At 49.1% G+C, this 21,776-nt stretch overlaps 1 protein-coding gene across 2 annotated transcripts in view; it reads right to left on the bottom strand.

The window, feature by feature from the left end:
• The window catches only part of CCDC88A (coiled-coil domain containing 88A), a 1,055,351-nt gene that overhangs the window by 93,378 nt on the left and 940,197 nt on the right, over positions 1-21,776 (bottom strand). For both annotated transcript variants that reach the window (XM_069234179.1, XM_069234180.1), the window contains exon 30: positions 7,594-7,841. In XM_069234179.1, the coding sequence (XP_069090280.1) occupies positions 7,594-7,841 (248 nt within the window). The remainder of the gene's footprint in view (positions 1-7,593; positions 7,842-21,776) is intronic.

The raw sequence follows: 21,776 nt of genomic DNA, 5'->3' as shown, positions 1-21,776 counted from the left end.
TTGTGCTCTGGTTTACACACACACCACCTAAGGGATTCCCAGCATGGATGCAAGGGTTTTCAGTTCTACCTCAGCCCATGCTGAGGACTCCAGGTCATACCCTAAAAGACATTCAACTGGGACTACCTGTTTCAGGCCTGTAACCCCTCCCCATTCTAAGGACACCATAGCCATGGGATGCACCTTAGTCACATTATCAGCATTGGGAACTGGATTTGCTTGTCCAGCCAAATACTGTCCTGGGGAAACCAGTTTCTCTGTCACCATGATGACACTGGCACCTGTATCCCTCACCTCAGGACGTATACTCAAGTCACATCAATCAAGGGGTGCTGTCTATATTTATTCATGTTAGGGGGCCAGACAGCAAGAGTGGCAACATCTACCCCACCCTCAGAGACTACAATAGCTTCAGTGTGAATCCTGATTTGCTCTGGGCACACTGTAGATCCCACCTGGAGGCTGGCTATCCCAGTGCTAGCTAATGCAGTACTAGGGCAATGTTGTTTTTTTTGGGACAGGCCAAGTCTCCAGTTTGGTGTCCAGTCTGTCTACAGTTGAAACACCAGACCTATTAAGGATCAAAGTTTTTATCCTTGTCCCCATGAGTGGATTGTGGAAAGGTTCAGGACGCACCCTCCTGAGCAGAGCAGTTTTTTTGGGGCCTTTAGAAGACTCTTTACTTTTATCCTTAGGTATCTCACCCACCTTCCCCTAGGGAGGCTTAGTAACCCCTTTCTTTTGGTCACCTCCAGTGGAAGTCTTGGTCTCCCAAGTCTTGAGCCAGTAGTCTGCCTTCTTTACCAATTCTTGGGGAGAAATTGGACCTGGGCCTACAAGATATTGATGCAAATTTTCATTAATGCAGTTATTTAAGATGTGTACTTTCATAAACAGATGATATAGCCCATCATAATTGTGCGCTTCACCCCCACTTAACTAACCATCTAGTGTTTTTACTGAGTAGTCTATGAAGTCAACCCAGAACTGGCTTGAGTTTTTGTGAGCGCCTCTAAATCTAATACTATAATCCTCAGTGGTGAGTCCAAAGCCCACTATCATGGTAGTCTACATGATGTCATAGGACTCAGCATCTGCTCCAGTGAGTGTGAGGAGTACATCCCTACACTTACCAGTGAACAGTTCCCAAAGGAGTGCTCCTCAGTGAGACTTTTTCACTTTTCTCATTCCACAGGCCCTCTCAAAAAGGCTGTGAACCATTTGTTGATATCATCACCATCCTCATACTTGGGGACAATCCCTTTGGGGATCTTAGGGTCATAATATTGCTCTCTGCCTACAGGTATTATGTTGCTGCCACCATTAATGGGTGCTAGGCCCATTTCGGCTCTCCCTCTCTATAGCTAGGAGTCTATCCTCCAAAGCTATTCTTTTGGCCATCCTTGCTAGAAGGATGTCCTTTTGACTGAGGTTACCCTCAGTGTACTCAGAAGAACCTGACCCACCTGTGTGAGGTCTAGGTGCTGTGAGTACTATCCTTAAAGTCAGGGGCACAGGGACTCTGTTTCCTTAACTTCTTCTTCTGAGGGGAGGTCATTGTCCTCGGAAAGGTGTTCCGAGGGCCCCTGGAGCTAAAGCTTGGTAGGGTTGGAACCAGTTTTAATCTTTTTGAGACTGCAGAGAGACCTTCACACTCTCATTTTCAGACCTCCACGACCATGTTCTCTGAGTTACTCATTATTTTACTAAAGTTGGGGATTTCTTTTAGGAACTAATAACTATGTTTAGATACTTTACCCCTAACTACAGTAACTTCAAACTTTTAAAAAATGCTAAAGGGGTCTTAACCAAGGCCCTAGCAAGAATTTAAACATTTTGTTTAAGTTGTCAATTCAAAAATCAATTGAATCTAAAGGCAATTTTGGAATTTAGTTGTGTGATCAGATTTTGCCTGAGTAGTCCAGCAAATGCAAATTCGTAGATCCCACCACTGATCCACAAATGTAGGAAGCTGGCTCTGTATGTGCTGTACCAAAGTAAGGTATAGTGTGTACAGAATTCAGTGGATCCCCAGAGGCTTTACAGAGGCCAAAGTAGATAATACTAATGCTTTCTTTTGTGGGAGTGTGGGCGAGCAGTTAGGCTTATCAGAGGATAGTGCTAAGCATTTGCTGTACACACAAAATGAAGAAATGAGGGACACACTCAATGACTAACTCAAGTCCAATGTTTATGTATAGTAAAATATACTTTGTTACTTTATTTCTAGAACCAAAAGGATCTTTGTTGCAGGTAAGTACAGTCCCAAGAATGTATCACTTTCAAATATCAAATGCACTTTGTTTGTAAATCACAGTTAATATAGGTTTCAGGTAAGCAATACTTTTTAATAGCAAATGTAGACAGTGCAAAAATCATTGAAGGCAATGCCGGTCTAGGGGAGGAAAATTAATTGTAACATTTACGGATAAGTACTCAACTTACGGTCCCAGTCTTTGGAGGTTAAGGTGTCCACAGGGCAAGGTTCAAGGGGACACCAAGAGTGCACCACCAGCAACTCAGGGCCAGCCGGGTACAGAGGTCAAAGGTGGTGTTGACTGCCCAATGGAAACCAGTGGAGACTGTGGGTCCTTAGAAAGGTTCAGCAAGCAGGTTAGTACCCGTGGCTTCAGGGCACATGCCAGGGGGGATTAAATCAGCACTGGGGTGGGGCCACAGGTCTGCACCAAACATACACCCTCAGGGGCACGACAGGGGCAGCTGGGTGAAGGGTGCAAACACAGTATAGTGCGCCCAATGCCATCCAACGAGGAACTCTGTGTTCACAAAGAGGCTGCAGGCTTGGTCCAGGGAGTCGGATGAAGAAGGCCGATGGCTGGACAGATAAGTAGTGATACCTCTGGACATTGGTGGACCACCGGAGGGGTTCCGCAAGGCCAGGGGGCTGTGTGTGCAGGGGTACCTTAGGCGTTGGGAATCTTCACCAGAGCCGGTCATGGGAGTCCTGAGGATTCAGGCTGCAGGGCACATCATGTTGGTCAGGAGGGGTCAACCCAGGGTGGGCTCAAGGTCAGAATCGCCTGGGGACCTTCTCTGGACCAGTCGGCCACCTGGACTTAGGCTGTGGGTATCATGTACAGAGTGGGCAGGACTCGCAGATCCAGAGAGCTCTGGAGTACTTGTTGGAGGTTTCTTTGTGGACAGGGGCGCTATCCTCTGGAGTTCTTGGTCCTTATGGTAGACAGGCAGTCCGGTGGGGGTTTGTATCGGTTGCTGGGCCTGCAGGACGAGTCGTCTTTTGTAGCAGTAGTCTTGAAACTGCAGACAGGCCGGTAGGGCTGGGGCCAAGTCAGTTGTCGTCTGAAGTCTTCACTGCTGGTGTGGCTCTTCAGTCCTTCTTCTTTAGGTCACCAGGAATCTGAACAGCAAGGTTCAGGGGTCCCCCAAAATACTAGATTTAGGGGCATTGCAGGTGTAAGAGGGCATTAGTCAATGGCTACTTACCCTGAGGGTGGCTACACCCTTCCTGTGCCCACTCCCTTTGGAAAGAGGGTACGTTCCTAACACTACTGACTAACATTCTTCAAAAAAAAGATGGAGAATTCTGAAAAGAGGGATTCAGCTCAGCTCTGGGTACTCTAGGTGTGGTCCCACCTGCTGGGGTGGACACTCCTTCTCCTGTTTACTAATTTTCTCACTGGACCTAGCACCAAAAAGTGAAGCTTGGTCCGGAGGGGCGGGCATGTCCAGTGGTTGGAGTGCCCTGGGGCAGCATACCAAAAGGCAGGAGCCTTTGAGGCTCACTGCCAAGTGTTGCTGTTCCTGCCGGGGGGAGGTGTGAAGCATCTCTACCCAGAGCAGTCTTTTTCCCTCACTCCTGATAGCACAAAGTGGGTCAGGAACTTGTCTGGTGGTGGCAGGCTGGCATAGACAGGTCAGCCACACACCAGAGAGATGGGTGAATTTCAGGGGGCATCTCAAAGATGCCCTCTGTGTGCATGTTTCAATAAAACCAACACTGGCATCAGTGTGGGTTTATTGACCTGAGAAGTTTGAGACCAAACTTCCCAGCATTCAGTGAAGCCATCACAGAATGATGGAGTTCATAGTGACAACCTCCCAGCCCATGTACTCAATACGGCTACACTGCACTTACAATGTCTTAAGAATGGGTTTAGGCACTGTAGGGGCTCATGCAGCTACGCCCTCACCTGTGGTATACTTCACCCTGCCTTAGGGCCTGCTAGAGGGGTGACTTATGCCACAGGCAGTGTTTTGTAGGCATGGCCATGTCGACATTACCTTTTCCTCTCCACCATCACACACAATCTGCAATGGCAGTGTGCATGTGTTTGGTGAAGGGTCCCTGAGGGAGGCATAGTACATGCTGCAGCCCCTAGGGACCCTCCCTGGTCACGGGGCCCTTGGTACCACTGGTACCTTCTACAAGGGACTTAGCAGTATGCCAGAGGTGTGTAAATTGTAGAAGCAATGGTACAGTTTAGGGAAAGAACACAGGTGCTGGGGCCTGGTTATCAGGGTCCAAGAACACACTCAGTCAAGTTAGCATCAGAGATCAGGCAAAAAGTGGGGGGTGGCGGGTGACCATGCCAAAAGGGGCAATTTCCTCCAAGGACCACTGGCTTCACCCAACTCCTGAGCCCAGTCTACATCAGTGTCATCTAGCTGGTATTCCAAAGAGTCCAGCGACCCTTCCATACTCTCACCATACCCGTAGGCATGTGTCACGATCCAACCTGGGAAGTGAGATCCCCGTCGAAGTCGGAATCAGAGTTGGGATTCAGTATGGGGTCAATGTAGATCGTGAATCTGACCGACATTGGGAGCATCCACCTCTGTACCGGCGCTGGGAAAGGTCACAATGGCACGACCGGCGTTGGCACGGATCCAGTAACGGATCCTGGGGTGCCCTCCAGAGCTGGGTACAAAGCTGCTGGTGCAGAACCTGAGGGGGTTGCCGTCAGCCCTACTGAGCCCAAGACATCACAGGAGGGTTGGACTGCCCAAATATGACTTCACAAAACTTCCTGAGTTGGGCAGAGGTAGCTCCGGTTCCCGGAAATTCAGGCAGGTGCAGAGCCAACCCAGAAGCAGGCTCTGAGGACAGAGGCCTAGAGTGACGATGCTCCTTTCGCTTTGCGTTGTCCGAGCGACTGGGTGAAGTTGAAGAACATTTGTTCTTCTTCAATTTCTTCTTCTTGTGACCCCCAATGTCCCAACGATTTGGAGTGGGACAAGGACAAGTGGTGATGGCTCCATGAGCGGTCTCATGACTTTACTCTTGAGTGAGACCGGGAGTGACGTAGAGCCGAGCGCCAGGCCACCATGATCTTAAGGGATCGTTCCCTCAAAGCCTTCGAGATCTGACACTCGAAGCATGACTTCGGGTCGTTGTCGCGCTCCAGGCACCACAAGCTCACGAGGTTCAGAATCGTCACTGATTTTATGCAGTGACAGGAGTCACATGGCTTGAATCCGGTCTTCCGGGGTGACATGTTGATGCACCAAGTGGTCAAAGAAACTTCGACAAAACGTTGAAAAGTCAGTCAACAAATTACTGAGGGTAGCTCTTCTCCGGATCTGAGTGTAGGCTGGCGCGGAAAGAAAAAACCTGACTTCAGGGTGCCATGGTGGTGCCTGTATAAGACCGCGGTGTCATCACAAGGACCCAGATACCAATGACGGACGCGGAATCGATCAATGCCACCTGACAGTGCACAAGGATACTGCTCTAAGAAAAATCTCCACATCCAGTCTGATGCCTGGGGGAAATTCTAAGGTAAGGAATCTGCAACTAGAAGTCTCTATCAGATTAGTTTTTTTCACCAGGGTATTTGCATGGGTATAACAGGGAAGGCAAAGGCTGAAGACTTCTTCAGAAATGTCAGGGAGTTATTTTAACCCACTGGTCTGATGTAATTCTCTTCCAATCCTGCTAAAACGCAACCACATGTACCCTTGACTGGAGAGTAGTCGCTTTTTGGTACCAGAGACGTATGAACATTTTAGTGCTGTGGGAGAAGCATTAGGAGAATAAGATGTACAACTGACCCCTTCTAACTGCACCTTAGCATTAGTAGGGGCAAAACGTTGCTAGGGAGAGGTTGTATTTGCTGCTGGTTATGTTAGTGGCTGTAGCTTACTAACATTCTGTGTTGCTATTTGGGAATGCCAGCTCCATAGCGCACAATGGACTAAAGTCAGATGCGCAAATACATTTGGAAACAATAATGATAATGTTTGTAAAGTTACAACCTTTTCCCATAGTTTTCCCAGAATTTCGAATGGTCACTGCCCTGGTAACACATATGTACTCTCCCCTTTAATTACTTACAGTGGAAAATGTGTCAGTAGAAAGTGGAATTTGAAGATAAAAAACTACCAATTCTTCATTTCGCAGCTTTGGATTAAGGAATTTACATTGCAAATTAAACACTGACATGTGAACAAGGTCATGCCTGGAATAAGGGTTTGAGAAATTGTAGAAAATAGTCTGCAGCCCACAAAAACACTAACGGGCAGATGTAGCAAAGGTTTTGAACGTCTCAAACAGCGAATTTAGCTGTTTGCGACGTGCAAAACCCACATCGCAATGCCCAATTCCCGTATTGTGAGTCAGTAACCTGATTACCGACTCACAAAACAGGACTGCGAGTCGCAAATATTTGCGAGTCACAGCGCGATGCTGCATTGCTTTGTGACCGCGAACGCGGTCGCAAATCAATCGCAGTTACCACCAGTGTCACATCCATGGTACCCCTTCCCCTTTGTGAATGGCCTGAATTTTTTTTTCCAGAGCAGGCAGTGGTCCTATGGACCACTGCCTGCTCTGAAAAAATGAAACTGGAACGTTTCATCTTTTCATTTTGTAATGCATCTCATTTTCCTTTAAGGAAAACGGGCTGCATTACAAAAAAAAACTGCTTTATTTAAAAGCAGTCACAGACATGGTGGTCTGCTGCCTCCAGCAGGCCACCATCCCTGTGAGTGCTGCAAGTCGCAAGGGGGTCGCAAATTGTGACCCACCTCATTAATATTAATGAGGTGGGCCTTTGCGACCCCATTGCGAGTCGCAGATGGTGTCAGGGATACCATCCTGCATCCTGAATTGCGACTCGCAAATTGCGACTCGCAATTCAGGACATACCTACATCTGGCCCTAACAGTGTGCACAAGTGACACATCATATTACAAGTGGACAACAGAGAAAAACAAGAACTAGGCAAAAGAAGAAGTAGGTAATGTGAAAAAAGAAAAGAATGTATAATGAGAATGACACTAAAGACAAATTAATGCAAAAGATAAAATTATGTTTCAAATGGCAAGGGGTAGGGAAAAATAATGTACTCATAAGTGGTAGGTAAACAGCAGCAAAAAGAAACCCCATGTCCCCTAAAACAAGGAGGTATCCACTGCAAGGAAGAACAAATATGTAACAAGACTAGTTGACTAAACCAAGACGACATGTATTGCATATACTTGATAAATGCTATTTGATGCAGGCATTTAGAATGACTATAGTATAGTCATTAAGAGTTAGTCAGTAAGAGTTAGAAAATAATCTCCCAAGTAAATTAGGATGATAATTGTAAAACATTTGTTTCCACTCACCTGTGCTACTTCAAGGTTTTTGCTCTCTGCCAAGAACTGCTTCAATGAGACAACCTCACTTCCTGGTGATCTAGCTTTCCCTGTCTGAAGTCCTTGGAGCACTGGGCTTGATCTAGTGTTCTTTTTTAAACGCTGACCAAAATGTTGAACGGGGCTGCTGCTGCTGCTGGACCATGCATCATGATCACGAAGTAGACTCAATTCTCCACTACTGTGACTCTGTAACCCGAACAGGTCAATACCACCATCTGCAGCAAAAAAAACAATAATATTTCTTCTTTGATGTGGAGATATGCATTGCATAGTAAACTAATACATTTATGCAACCAGGCCCATCAAAAATGTACTATTCTTACTCAAACTCAGTATTTTGAAAAAGTATACCTTGTCACTCAGACCTTTAAACTGCTGCCACACTTAACACAGCTCCTAGAATCATAATCACGATCAAGTCAATGACATAAAGCATCCAGTAATCAACTGAAAACGGACACCAATGAATTACTGAGTTATGTATCAACAGTAACATTGGTTCTTGTAGATATTGTGCACCAAATACAGATTCTTGATCTGTGAAATATGTTAGTTGCCTGGAGGGTCAGTGGGGTTGAGGGTGGTCTGCTACATATGTACCAGGGAGTAGAACTGGTGATTCACAGTTTTCACTGGATGTGATAACAGCTAAGTATATAAATGGGGTCATCTTTCCAAACCCCTCAGTTACCAAAGTGTTTCTAGATTACTGGGCATTAGAAAATACAGGAAATGTCAGAGGAAGTGGGTGGTAACTAAGAATGTGCACAGCAAACACAGATTATTTCTGGAAAAATACATTACCAAAGGAACGTAACTTGCCTCCAGCTGGATACTATAACCTATAAAGATTTTCTGTTTACCCATAAATACCTTACAATTTTGGGTGGAGGCACCTTAGATAACTAAGAAGTGGAAGAAACCTACTCAAAATGAAACTGAACCACTGATCTTCCATGCACAGCTTTGAACTGATATCTAATTCCGAGCAACAGTTTTTTCACTAAGTATGTGGAGATAAACAATTGGCTACCTTACAAATATCTTGTAAAGAAACCACCTCAAAGATGTCTTGCTGGTTGGTACTTTGAGTCGTGGTACTGTCTACTAGCTGGTACGGCTAAAATGGTACCCTGTTCTACAGCCCCTTCATATCTCTGGTACCCCCTTCCATATTAGGCTGCAGAGGAGGCGGTGTGGCCCTTCATGGCTTTTAATACCGGAGGTATTTTTTTTTCTCCTGTTATTGCAGGAGCACGTCTATCACCAACGTGGATAACAAGACCCATGAGACCTTGCAGTAGCCTCATTCTCATTTCACTTCACCTACCATGCCAACACCCACAAAAACCAATGGAGCTATATGGAACCTTTCTGCTGTAGATAAGGGGAGACTGCACTGTGCTTCTCCTCATACCTGCGAACCTATCTGCATACAGTGCTGCAATAAGGGATGAAGTGATTACTCTTCAGCAGCTGCCACATCTGCAGTCTTTGCTTGCTGGTGCCTGTTGCTGCCTGTATCGATCTAGGCACCTAAGTGGGCCACAAGGCCAGAAGACCATAGAGGGCAACCTTATCCCCAGTTCCAGTTAGAGACTGACTCAACCCATATAAAACTATAGGAAACACATGTGCCCTTAGATATATATACCCACTTCATGAGTTAAACCCAGCCTAAAGGCTAGGTCATCACCATTTAACCACATCTAGGACACAGCATGGATAGGCACACAGCTTCTCTGCTTTGGCTCTTGCTTTAAATATGTTCCTGGATGAAGAACACATTACTTACCTTTCCTTCGGATGGATGATTCAGATCCTGTAGATTTGTTATATGAACCTTCCCAGGAGCCAGGCTGATTCTAATTTTTTTTCTGTAATAGCAGGTCAACGGTACAAAGTGGCACTGAAGAACAAGGGCCAGATGTAGGAAAGGATTTGCAACTCGCAAATGGCAAAAACTGCCGTTTGCGAGTTGCAAATCGCATTTTCCTATGCAGAAATGCATTCTGCAAGTCGGACCGACTCGCAAAATGCATTTCAGAATCGCAAATAGGAAGGGGTGTTCCCTTCCTATTTGCGATTCCTAGTGGTATGCAATACCATTTGCGACCGCATATGCGGTCGCAAATGGTGTTGCAGTTACCATCCACTTCAAGTGGATGGTAACCCACTCGCAAATTGGAAGGGGTCCCCATGGGACCCCTTCCAGTTTGTGAATGGACCCAAAAACATTTTTTCAGGGCAGGGAGTGGTCCAAGGGACCACTCCCTGCCCTGAAAAAATACCGAAACTAAAGGTTTCGTTTTTTTTTTTAAGTGCAGCTCGTTTTCCTTTAAGGAAAACGGGCTACACTTAAAAATAAAAAAACTGCTTTATTTAAAGCAGTCACGAACACGGAGGTCTGCTGACTACAGCAGGCCTCCATGTTTGCGAGTGCCCATAGTCGGTATGGGGCCGCAATTTGCGACCCACCTCATTAATATTAATGAGGTGGGTCATTGCGACCCCATACCGACTCGCAGACGGTGTCTGAGACACCGTTCTGCATTACATTTTGCGAGTTGCAAATAGCGAGTCGCTAAGACTCGCTATTTGCAACTCGCAAAATGCTTCTTTACTACATCTGGCCCCAAGTTACTTACCTTTGGTAACACCTCATCTGGTAGACAATATCTAGTTGCTGATTTCTTACCTTAGAATTTCCCCCAGGCATCAGTCTGGATCCAGAAATCTTTCTCAAGCAGTACCCCTGCATGCCTATAGGTGGCGTTGATTGGCTCCACATCCATCGTCAGAGTTCGGCATGCCGGATATGACATTGCAGGTCCCATATAGGCGTCACACTCTGCACACTTATGTCACTTTCTTTTCACAACTATCCACACCAGAAGCACAGAGCCATGAAGAACACTGACCACTGGTGCATCCAAACTAGGGCCCTGAAACGGAGTCCCTGTCCCTAGAATTCAGTTCACAGAGAGGGCAGGGTTGGAGGGTCAGTAAGGAATCTGCAACTAGATATTGGCCCTCATTACAACTCTGGCAGTAAATGCCGCCTACCGCCGTGCCGACGGCCACCAACATACTGTGACTGCAGCGGTATTCCACTACAGGTATTATGACCCACACTAAGAAAAACGCCACTATACAGACACCCACACAAGTCCACCAGAACAAAGGTCAGTGATAAACTGGCGGTGCCAAAACCCACACCGTTACGTCAACAGGAATATGCCCACAGTATCATGACCCACGAATCACTGTGGCGGTCTTTCAACCGCGGTAAACCACTGGCGGTACACACCGCTGCGCTCAAAATACACACACACTTACAAAACTACACCGCATTGGACAATTCAAACTACACACCTGACACACATCCACACGCACAGCACTATAAAACACACACCCACATTACCCACAACCCATTACAGCAACAAAAAAAAAAGATAGCAAGCAGAGAGAGGCAAGCCAGGAGCACCCACTCAATCAGAGGCACAATACATCATCACCCACACACCATCCACGCACCTCACAACACAACACCCCACACATCACCCCACACATACCACTCACACCACATCCATTGCACCCCAAAGACACCCCAGGTTTTCAGAGGAGGAGCTAAGGGTCATGGTGGAGAAAATCATCCGGGTAGAGCCACAGCTATTTGGATCACAGGTGCAGCAGACATCCATTGCAAGGAAGATGGAGCTATGGCGGAGGATCGTGGACAGGGTCAACGCCGTGGGACAGCACCCCAGAACTAGGGATGACATCAGTGAGAGGTGGAACGACCTACTGGGGAAGGTACGTTCCGTGGTTGCAAGACACCAGGTAGCCGTACAGAGGACTGGCGGTGGACCCCCACCTCCTCCCCCACAACTAACAACATGGGAGGAGCAAGTCTTGGCAATAATGCATCCTGAGGGCCTGGCAGGAGTAGGAGGAGGACTGGACTCTGGTAAGCCAAATTTCTACTACTTTATCCCCCCACCCTACCTGCATGCCATCACAAACTCTTACCCCTACCCTCACCCCAATCACTCCACCACCTCACACATACCCCACTATCACAACCCACCCACCCCAATACCAAGCCCTGCATGTAACACCAATGCATGGACACCCATCACAGACCTGCATGGACACCCATCACAACAGCATGCCCAGTAAAGAGACTCACCCAGCCCACAAAATCACCACGCACACAAGGGAAAGCTGACAGGGAAATCACAATCATACAGGGAAACACACCCATGCACAAGATGGCACACACAGATACAATAACACTGCTTTTGCATCCCCACAGGACCCCTACTCAACGTCACCGGAGATTAGGTGCCAACTACATCCGACCCCCCCACCCAGAAGAGGCCCACAGTGACGACAACAGCTCTGCACGTCTAGATCAGGATGACCAACCTGGCCCATCAGGGACCCCTGGACAGTCGGTTACCCTGCCACAGTCCCAACCCACCACAGAGACTCCCCCCTCAGGAAACAACACCACAGCCCCCACCCAGCGGGCCCATGTCACTGTCCCCAGGACACGTCAATCAGCAGTGTGTCCACCACTACAGGGACCCCAGGCAACTCTACAAACCGAGGACGATCAGGGACATGGGGTCAGTGGCAGTGGGCACACGGTTCAGGGGACAGAGGCACAGGACAACAGGGTAGCTGGGAGGACTGCTGTGCGACAGGGGGAGGACAGGCCCAGGGAACCCACTCTCCAGGAGGCCACTCACCAACATCCTGGGAGGATACCACCATTGCAAAAACAACAAGTGATGGACGGAATGCTGAACAATGTCAAACACTCACCCCCAGTCACAGATCTGGGTTTAATCCATCGTTCTTTTGCTCACCATGCCACCCCAGTTTGGACCCAGCCATATGCAAATCAGTCTTGACCCTGTTCCTCATGCGAACAGTCCACCCCGAACTGCCAAGCCAGGTCCTCACTGGACCGGAAACAAGCATCCTGGGACCGGTTTCGGGGTTTCACCCCTCATCAGCCAGGCTAGCTTGAATCCAGTGGCATGGGAAGCACGGGATCCACGTCTGGGCATACCCTTCCCACTTAGGGCGACAAAGCAAAAACAACAAGAGATGGACGGAATGCTGAACATTGTCAAACACTCACCCCCAGTCACAGATCTGGGTTTAATCCATCGTTCTTTTGCTCACCATGCCACCCCAGTTTGGACCCAGCCATATGCAAATCAGTCTTAACCCTGTTCTTCATGGGAACAGTCCAGCCCGAACTGCCAAGCCAGGTCCTCACTGGACTGGAAACAAGCATCATGGGACCGGTGAGAACGATGGATTAAACCCAGATCTGTGACTGGGGGTGAGTGTTTGCATTGTCAGCACTCCGTCCATCATCCTTTTGTGTTACTAATGATACCACCATTCCCAGTAGACCATGGGCCAGATACTGTACAAGTTGCAGGAGACCCAGCGGCTGCAGGAGGGACAGTACCAGGGGACCAGGGAGGACCTCAAAAACATCTACACCATCCTAGTCACCATTGCAGGGTGCTGGCAGACATGGGCAAGACCATAAGGGAGGCAGTGGCACACCAACGGGCCCCTGACACTAGCCACACTGAAGAACAGCCCTCCACCTCCGCCAGCTCTAGTGGACAGGAGGCCCCGCCACATGACCAACAGGCCACCAGCACCCCACCCACTGCAGAAGGAGAACCACCCCCGCAAACGGTCCCTGCGATCCATGCAGAAGCCAAAGAATATTGCTAAGACCCCTGCCAGGAAATAAGACTCTCCTGATTGTCACCCTTCTGTCCCACTCTGTCACCCTGTCCACCTTGAACTGCCATTACTCCCCTTCCTATGCCCCATTGGACAATGCACCTGTGATACCAAGAGACTGGACTCTACCCTGGACTTTCCTCCACCATTTCCCCAGCCCATTGCACATCCCCCTCTACTCATGAGTACTTAAATAAACACCCTTGGAACAAACACAAATCTGGAGTCTGTCAAATGATAGAAATATGTATTAGTTCAACATTATCAAAGCATTGCAAGTCATACGTACAGTTAAATATACTTTGGAATGACCTTTGGTGGGCAGCAGTACACATAGCAGGAGCCAGTGCGGGACACAGAGATCTGAAAATAGAGATGCCAAAGGGTACAGTAAGTGGCCATGGACATAAGGAAATCGGGCTGCCATGTACAATGTCCAACATAAAACTGAAAAGTTAAGTGAAGTTACAGTGTCTTACCTGTGTGTCACAGGAAGTACTGCTGTATTATGTTACTTCTGTTGTCAACATCTTCTTCCTCTGCCTCCTCTTCCTCACTGTCAACTGGCTCCACCGCTGCCAAAAAACCATCTCCAGGCTCATCTTCCTGCAGAAAAGGCCCCTGGCGTCTCAAGGCCAGGTTGTGCAACATGCAACGATGATCTGGCACACCTTCTTGGGTGAGTAGTACAGGGATCCACCTGTCAGATGGAGGCACCGGAACCTGGCCTTCAAGAGGCCGAAAGTCCTTTTAATAATCCTCCTTGTACGCCCATGTGCCTCATTGTAACGTTCCTCTGCCCTAGTCCTGGCATTCCTCACTAGGGTCAGTAGCCATGATAGGTTGGGGTAACCAGTCACCTGCAAATATTGAGGGATACCTGTTAGACACACACTAACCCTTACGGACAACCCCATACCCAGACACCTACTTATACTGTGTGGGGACCTTGGGCTCACCTATTAGCCACACCCGGTGCCTCGGGAGTTGGCCCATCACATATGGGATGCTGCTATTCCTCAAGATAAAGGCGTCATGCACAGAGCCAGGATATTTGGCATTCACATGGGAGATGTACCGGTCCGCCAAACACACCATCTGCACATTCATAGAGTGATAGCTTTTTCTGTTCCTGTAAACTTGTTCATTTCTCCAGGGGGGGGGGGGGGAGGGGTACAAATGCCACATGTGTCCCATCAATGGCACCAATGATGTTGGGGATATGTCCCAGGGCATAAAAGTCAGCTTTCACTGTGGCCAAATCATCCACCTGGGGGAATACGATGTTGCTGCGCATGTGTTTCAGCAGGTCTGACAACACTCTGGTCAACACGTTGGAGAACATTGGCTGAGACATCCCTGATGCCATGGCCACTGTTGGTTGGAAGGAACCACTTGCCAGGAAATGGAGCACTGAGAGGACCTGCACTAGAGGGGGGATACCTGTGGGCTGGTGGATAGCTGACATCAGGTCTGGCTCCAATTGGGCACACAGTTCTTGGATTGTGGCCCGATAAAGTCTGTAGGTTAGGATAATGTGTCTGTCCTCCATTGTCGCAAGGTCCACCAGGGGTCTGTACACCGGAGGATGTTGCCATGTCGTATTCAGCCTCAGCGGTTGAAGCCTATGAGCAGAGGGTCATATTCACACATCTATTGCACTAATGATGACTTTTTTCCTTTACAGAACCAGTGTGTGAATCTGACAGTCAGTTGCTGTGCCAGTGTCTGCTGTGACGCAGTTAGGTGCCATGCTTTGTGCCGTCTTGAAATGGCGGCTGCCTGACCTTTGAGGAGGGACAAGTGTAAATGAGGTAATTTCGCTGGCATTGTGCGCAGTCGCGGTAGGCAGTCGAAGACCGCCGCACAACTTCACATTGGTTATCATTGGGCCCTATGGGTTCCAGGAGCCATTTTCTATCTGTTCACTCACTTGCTACCTGACCTTCAACAGGAAAGAACCTACACTGCAAGGAGTTGGAGAAACTGGTGGATGGGGTCCTACCCCAGTACGTGTTACTCTACGGTCCTCCAGACAACAGGTGAGTACACTGTGAGCATGATGCGTGGGCCATGAATGTATGGAGTGCTGTGTGTGTAAGCCACATGTGGGGGGGGGGGGGGGGGGGTGAGGGGTCCTGGAAGACTGCTGCATGTATGGTGGTCAATGTATGTGCGTAATGTTATGACTCTGTCGTCCCATTTCTAGGGGGCGCTGTAAGGGGACTGTCAGAAGCTTGGGAATCACCTTGAACACTTATCTAGAGTCCCTTGCTGACTCATGTTTGTTTCTCTTTTGGCCATGGTATACTTGTGTAGTACTACAGTTGCTTCCTGGGACTGCAACTCCCATAATACACAGCCTGGTAGTCAGGAAAACCTGGATTCTGTTTCCCATTGTTTTCTATGGGAGAAGTCCAGTTGCTCCTTTTCCCCGGATTCTCTCCTTCAGGACTTGCAACTGTCTGAACTTACACACACCTGAGACTTCTCCTGTGCAGCCCAGCTTGAAACTGCTTATAAGCAGCCATTTCCTCAAGATCCCCGTCGTACATTGGAGTTTTATTCCTTTGTGTTACAGACCCTTTGTCGGATGGTGTTCCAGTTTTGTTCCTGTTCTGTTCCAGCTTGATCCTGTTTCCTGTTTCTCTGCCCTGCTCCTGATTGTTCCAGCCAGAGTCTGCTCCCTATCTCTTAGCCTTGTACCTGTTTGTTTCTTCCAGAACCTGCTCCCTGTTTCTCTGCCCTGCTCCTGCCTTGTTTCAGCCTGAACCTCCTCCCTGTTTCCCAGTCCTGTTTACTGCTCATTTCCTACTCCCTGTATTCCAGCCCTGTCCTTGCCTGTTCCAGCCAGAGCCTGCTCTCAGTTTCCCAGTCCTGTCTCTGTTTGTCCCAGCCAGAGGTTTGCGCCGTTTTCAAGTCCTAGTCCCGCCTTGGCTTCAGCCTGAGCCTGTTACTAGTTCTTGCCTCTACCTCTTAGTTTGTTCTGTTTCTGTTTCTTCTTGGTTATTTGTGTCTGGTAAGTGTTCTATCAGTCTTCACCAGTGTATAAGTGTCCTCCTTTGTTCTGGGGTTGGCTCCTGGTTTCCAGGAGGCAATTCCAGCCCCCATACTTGTCCAGTGTTATACGTTGTCTTTCGTTCCTAACAGTGACAATGTGCTATTGCTGTTTTCTCAGGAATCGCCACTGTGTTTCCAGCTGGACCCACAAGAGCGTGTCTTGTGTATGTAAGTACTTTCCTTGTCTGTGCTCTAGGGTCCAGAGACAGAATCACTTCTGCTGTCTCCTTTCTATGGGGCTGGCAGGGTGACTACCTGTAAGAGCAAACTGCACAGAGCCATTGACATTCCCTGTCACTGTGGGAGGTTCTGCGCCTTACTCTGTGTACAACCCCAGCGTGTTTGTCCATTAGTAATCTGTTTCCTGTTTGTTCACACAAGGGTTGCTCTGCTTTTACTTTCCTGTGCCTGTTCATAGCTGTCCTTTCCTTGTATGCCTTTAGCTGCTCTTCTTCCCCAGTATACTACCTCTTTAGGATATTCGGTGACCTCAAGGGGTGTCCCTACCAGAGTCCTGATCAGACCCGCCTGAAACCGTGACACGTAAGGGGATGGGAGGGATATGGTGGGCCATGAGGATGACAGTCCGGACGGTATGATTAATCCTTTTTCTGCTGTCTTTTCCCTGCAGGTCAGCGCTCACCAGAAAAAGGGTATTTGGCATGCCATCGCCAAGGAGGTGCGGACTCCGGGGGTCTTTGACAGGCGGAGCACCTACCGCCGCAAAAGGTGGGAGGACCTGCACTGCTGGGCAAAGAAGACGGCGGAGGCCCAGCTGGCCCTGGCCTGCCAACGAGGAAGGGGTGCCCGTCGCACCATGACCCCCCTGATGTGCCGCATCCTGGCGGTGGCCTATCTGGAGTTGGATGGGCGCTTGAAGGCATCACAGCAGCCACAAGGTGGTGAGTACAGATTCTGAATCATGACTTTGCGCGCATTAAGAATTACCTGGGTGCGGGATGTGGGCTATGGGTGCCCCTAGGCTAGGGTGAATATGGCAGGGTAGGTCCCTTGTTGGGAAGGCTCTGAAGCACTCCTACCCCAACAGTGTTAGTGGGCATCTACTACTGGGCAGGGTCCTGTGGGTTTCAGGTGTGCAGCTAATGGCAGTAGGCATTGTAACCCATGGGCTGGTGACTATCTTAGTAACTGGTAGTGCATGGCCTAGTACATGGGGCTGCTCCCTATGTGTTGTGTACGCCAACGGTAGTGGTGTTGCTGGCATTGACCAAGTGTATCCTCTGTCTCTCCCCCCCTTTTTGTTTTGTCACCCTGTTCTTGTGTGCATTAGCATCATCTGCCAGAGGAGCAGAGGCACTGGCAAAAGAGGGAGCTACATCCCACATGGGCCTGGAGGCTGAATCCACCGAGGGTGAGGGCACCAGTGGGATGGAGGGCGAGGGGAGCACCACGACAGGGACAGGAGGGGAGACCACAGACTGTGACTCCTCCTCCCATGGAAGCTCCCTGGCAGTGGCGGACACCTCTGTGCCCACCCCAACAACAGGTACAGCTGCCACTCCCCCTATCAGCACCGCCCGCCCAGCAGCCCCTCAGCGTGGTTCCCGTGCCCGCTCACCCATGAGGGTGGGCATATCCTTCACCCCAGGCACCTCAGGCCCTGCCCCAGTTAGCCCTAAGTGAGGAGGCTATTGCCCTCCTGAGATCCCTCACTGTTGGGCAGTCAACCATACTGAATGCCATCCAGGGTGTCAAGAGGCATTTGCAACAAACAAATGCATACCTGGAGGTCATTCACTCTGGCGTGGCGGCCCAACAGAGAGCATTTCAGGCTCTGGCCTAAGCACTGGTGGCAGCCCTTGTACATGTCTCCAGCCTCCCCCCTCCAACTTCCTTTACCCAGAGCCAATCCCCTCAACCCCAGCCTATCCCTACTACACCTTCAGACCAACATTCACCCAAATCAACACACAGAAGTGGCTCAGGCAAACACAAGCACCACACTTCATCTCACAGGCACTCACACAAGCACAATCCCATGCAGATACACCAACATCCACTGCCTCCACTGTGTCCCCCTCCTCCTCATCGTCGTCCTCCCTCCCAGTTGCGTCTCCACTCACACCTGCATGCACTACATCCTCATCCACTACCTCCATCACCAGCACACCCATCACAACACACCCCTCACAGGCAGTCACCATCCCCACATCCATGCACATGTCCCCTGGGTCCTCTCCCAGTGTGTCTGTGACCCCTCCTCCCAAAGTACACAAACGCAAGCACCCACCCACCTCACAACAGCATCCAGCCCATGCACCCGCACCCAAACTCAGCAGGCAGACAGAGACCTCCTACAACCACTCCCTCTTCCTCCACTCCCAAACCCTCTCCCTCTTCCCGCCACAGTGTCTCTAACAAGCTTTTCCTGGCAAACATTGACCTCTTCCCTACCCCTACACCCATCCTTCCCATCGGGCCAGGGTGTCCAGAACCCTGGCCAGCACCCCAGACACCAAGTCGACATCCGCTGTGGTACCTGCAACTCACAGAGGCTCAAAGGGGGCACCCGTCAGCCCAGCCAGTGTGCCACCAACTCCTACAAAGGACAAAACCATTCCGCCACCTGCCAAGGTGAAGAGGGGGACAGCATGCAGCAAGGGCAAGGAGCACAAACCACCAAGCAAGGCGTGCATAAACAATAAAGTCCATCATTTTTATTTTCAGTCCTCAAAACTCCAGCTGCCAGACCCAAGGTCACACCACCATCTACAAGGTGAGGAAGGGGCAGAAAACACCAGACAAGGCACTTCAGCCGTCGGAGGCTGCAGGTTAAGGCCTGGTGGCTACCAGCACATCCGCCAGCCCCCCCACCTGCACCGCGGCCAGCACCGCCAGCAGCCCCACCACTAGCACCGCCACCTGCACCACTACAGTCAGCAGCAGCCCCAGCAGGCAGCCGTTTGAGGCTGCAGGAGAAGGGCTGGAGCATCATTCCACCACTGGCAGCACCGGCACCTGCACCATGGCCAGCACCGCCACCTGCACCGCCGGAGGCCCCGCCGAAAGCACCGCCACCTGCACCGCTGACAGTAGGACCACTATCAGCAGCAGCAGCCCCAGTGGGCATCCGTCCGAGGCTGCAGGAGAAGTGCTGGAACCTCCCACCACCACTGGCAGCACACCGACTAGCACCAGCACTACCACCGGTTTGCAGCCTTAGCTGCCACAGGATGGAGACTAGTCCGGCCTCAATGGACTATCATGTTGTTGCTCCCGCCGTGGCGGTCGGAGTGTTAATTTGGCTGGCTGTGTTGGCGGTTTCTGCCGTGGTCGTGATCCCCTTTTTCTTACCACCGGCCTGTTACCGCCGCTTTAACACCGACCGCTAGGGTTGTAATGAGGGCCATTGTCTCTACCAAATAAGGCATTACCAAAGGTAAGTAACTTGTTCATCTGATTGAGACAGTTACCTTACCTTAGAATAGATACCCAAGCAATACCATCCTCAGAGGTGGGTCTGCAAACTAAGATCACATTAGAAAGTTCTATACTAAGGGGGTTATTCTAACTTTGGAGGAGGTGTTAATCCGTCCCAAAAGTGACAGATTTACCACCAGCCGTATTACGAGTCCATTATATCCTATGGAACTCGTAATACGGCTGGTGGTATATCCGTCACTTTACCGTCACTTTTGGGACGGATTAACACTCCTCCAAAGTTAGAATAACCCCCTAAATTTGTTGGGTGCATAAACAATAAAGTCAAACATTTTAACTTTCAGTTTTTCCTTTTGTTTCCAACATATCATAGCACAAGTATTTTCAGATATGCAGTCAGATGATTCTCTTGAGCATTCCCTTTAGATGATGTCAATATTAAGCAAATGGTAAGGACGTGCAGCGTGGGATCTTCCTGCAGTACTGAAAAGCCTCTTCTATCATAACGGATGAAATGTGATGGAGGGATGTACTTGGAGATTTGATGTGATACACCAGTTATAATTGGTATCTATAATGTTCTCTGGTTCATATTGATGAAAATTAGATTTGATGACTTACATGGTCCTACTATTGATCCATGCTCGTAAGATGTGCTCTAGAAGACCTGAAGAAGTGGCGTAATATGCTGAGAAACACGTGTTGGTTTTAAAAATATCAAGCTATTATTTTAAAATACAATGATATTTAGTTGGTTATTTGCATTATATTGACATTCTTCGCACCCACCTAACCAACAGAGTTGATTATTCACTGGTACTCTTTAGTACAATCAAGGTAGAACTCAATGCTCTTTTTGGAACTAGGTGGTGGAGTCTCTCCTCTTCCTTAAAAGAATGCCGGGGTCCGTAAAAAGTAGGCAAGGTCATGGATTGGCCTACATAGAAGGGTGTAACCACTTTTGGTAGAAAGGAGGCCCTAGTGCGAACCACCACTTTGTCGGGATAGATGGAAAGGTAGGGTGGCTTAGACGACAATGCTCCAGCTCACTCACTCTGCCAGCAGATGGAATATCCACAAGGAAGGCTGTTTTCAGAGTGAGATTCCCGAGAGGACAAATGTGGAGAGGCTCGAAAGGAGCGCACATCGGAAATGTCAATACTAAATTCAAATCCCATGGGGGCATAATGAATGGAGATGGGGGAAACATATGAATAAAGTTTTAAGGTCTCTATTTACAATTGGAGACTTAAACACAGAAGGTTGATCAGGCAACCGCAAAAAAGCCGAAATGGTAGACAGATAACCTTTGAGAGTGCCCATAGCAGAGCCCTGCTGGGCCAGAGAAAGAATAAACAAAAAAACCTCAGAAGGAGAGGCAGAAAGGGGGGTCAACAGACTTGCCTGTGCACAATGCCACAAATTCTTTTAACAGGCTTACACCGTTTTGGTGGAGGGATGCCTAGTTGCCAAGACAAAATTACAGACTATAGACAGAAGGTCGAAAGCTGTCAGCTGCTGCCGCTCAGTCCCCATGCAAGAAGGTGGAGATTGGACAGGTTCGGGTGGAGAACCCTCCACTGCTCCTGCGACAGAAGATCCCCCTGAAAGAGCCTTCTGATCAGAGGATTGATGGCCATGCTAAATAGCATGGGATACCAAACTCTTTGTGCCCAGTTCGGAGTCACAAGGATTACTTGGGCCCGGTTGTTCATGATCTTCTTGAGAACTCTGGGAAGAAGTGGTATGGGTGGAAAGGCGTACAGGAGGCTTGAGTCTTGAAAAGCGCCGCCGACCTTTGACACCTTGGAAGCTCCATGGCACAACACTACTGACATTGTGCATTTTCTGCAGAGGTGAACAGATTTAACCAAGGCTCTCACCACTGCTGGAAGAGACCTTTC

This window comes from Pleurodeles waltl, chromosome 5, assembly GCF_031143425.1.
Source record: "Pleurodeles waltl isolate 20211129_DDA chromosome 5, aPleWal1.hap1.20221129, whole genome shotgun sequence".
In the NCBI taxonomy this organism is placed as follows: domain Eukaryota; kingdom Metazoa; phylum Chordata; class Amphibia; order Caudata; family Salamandridae; genus Pleurodeles; species Pleurodeles waltl.
This window is presented reverse-complemented; position numbering and strand designations above follow the sequence as displayed.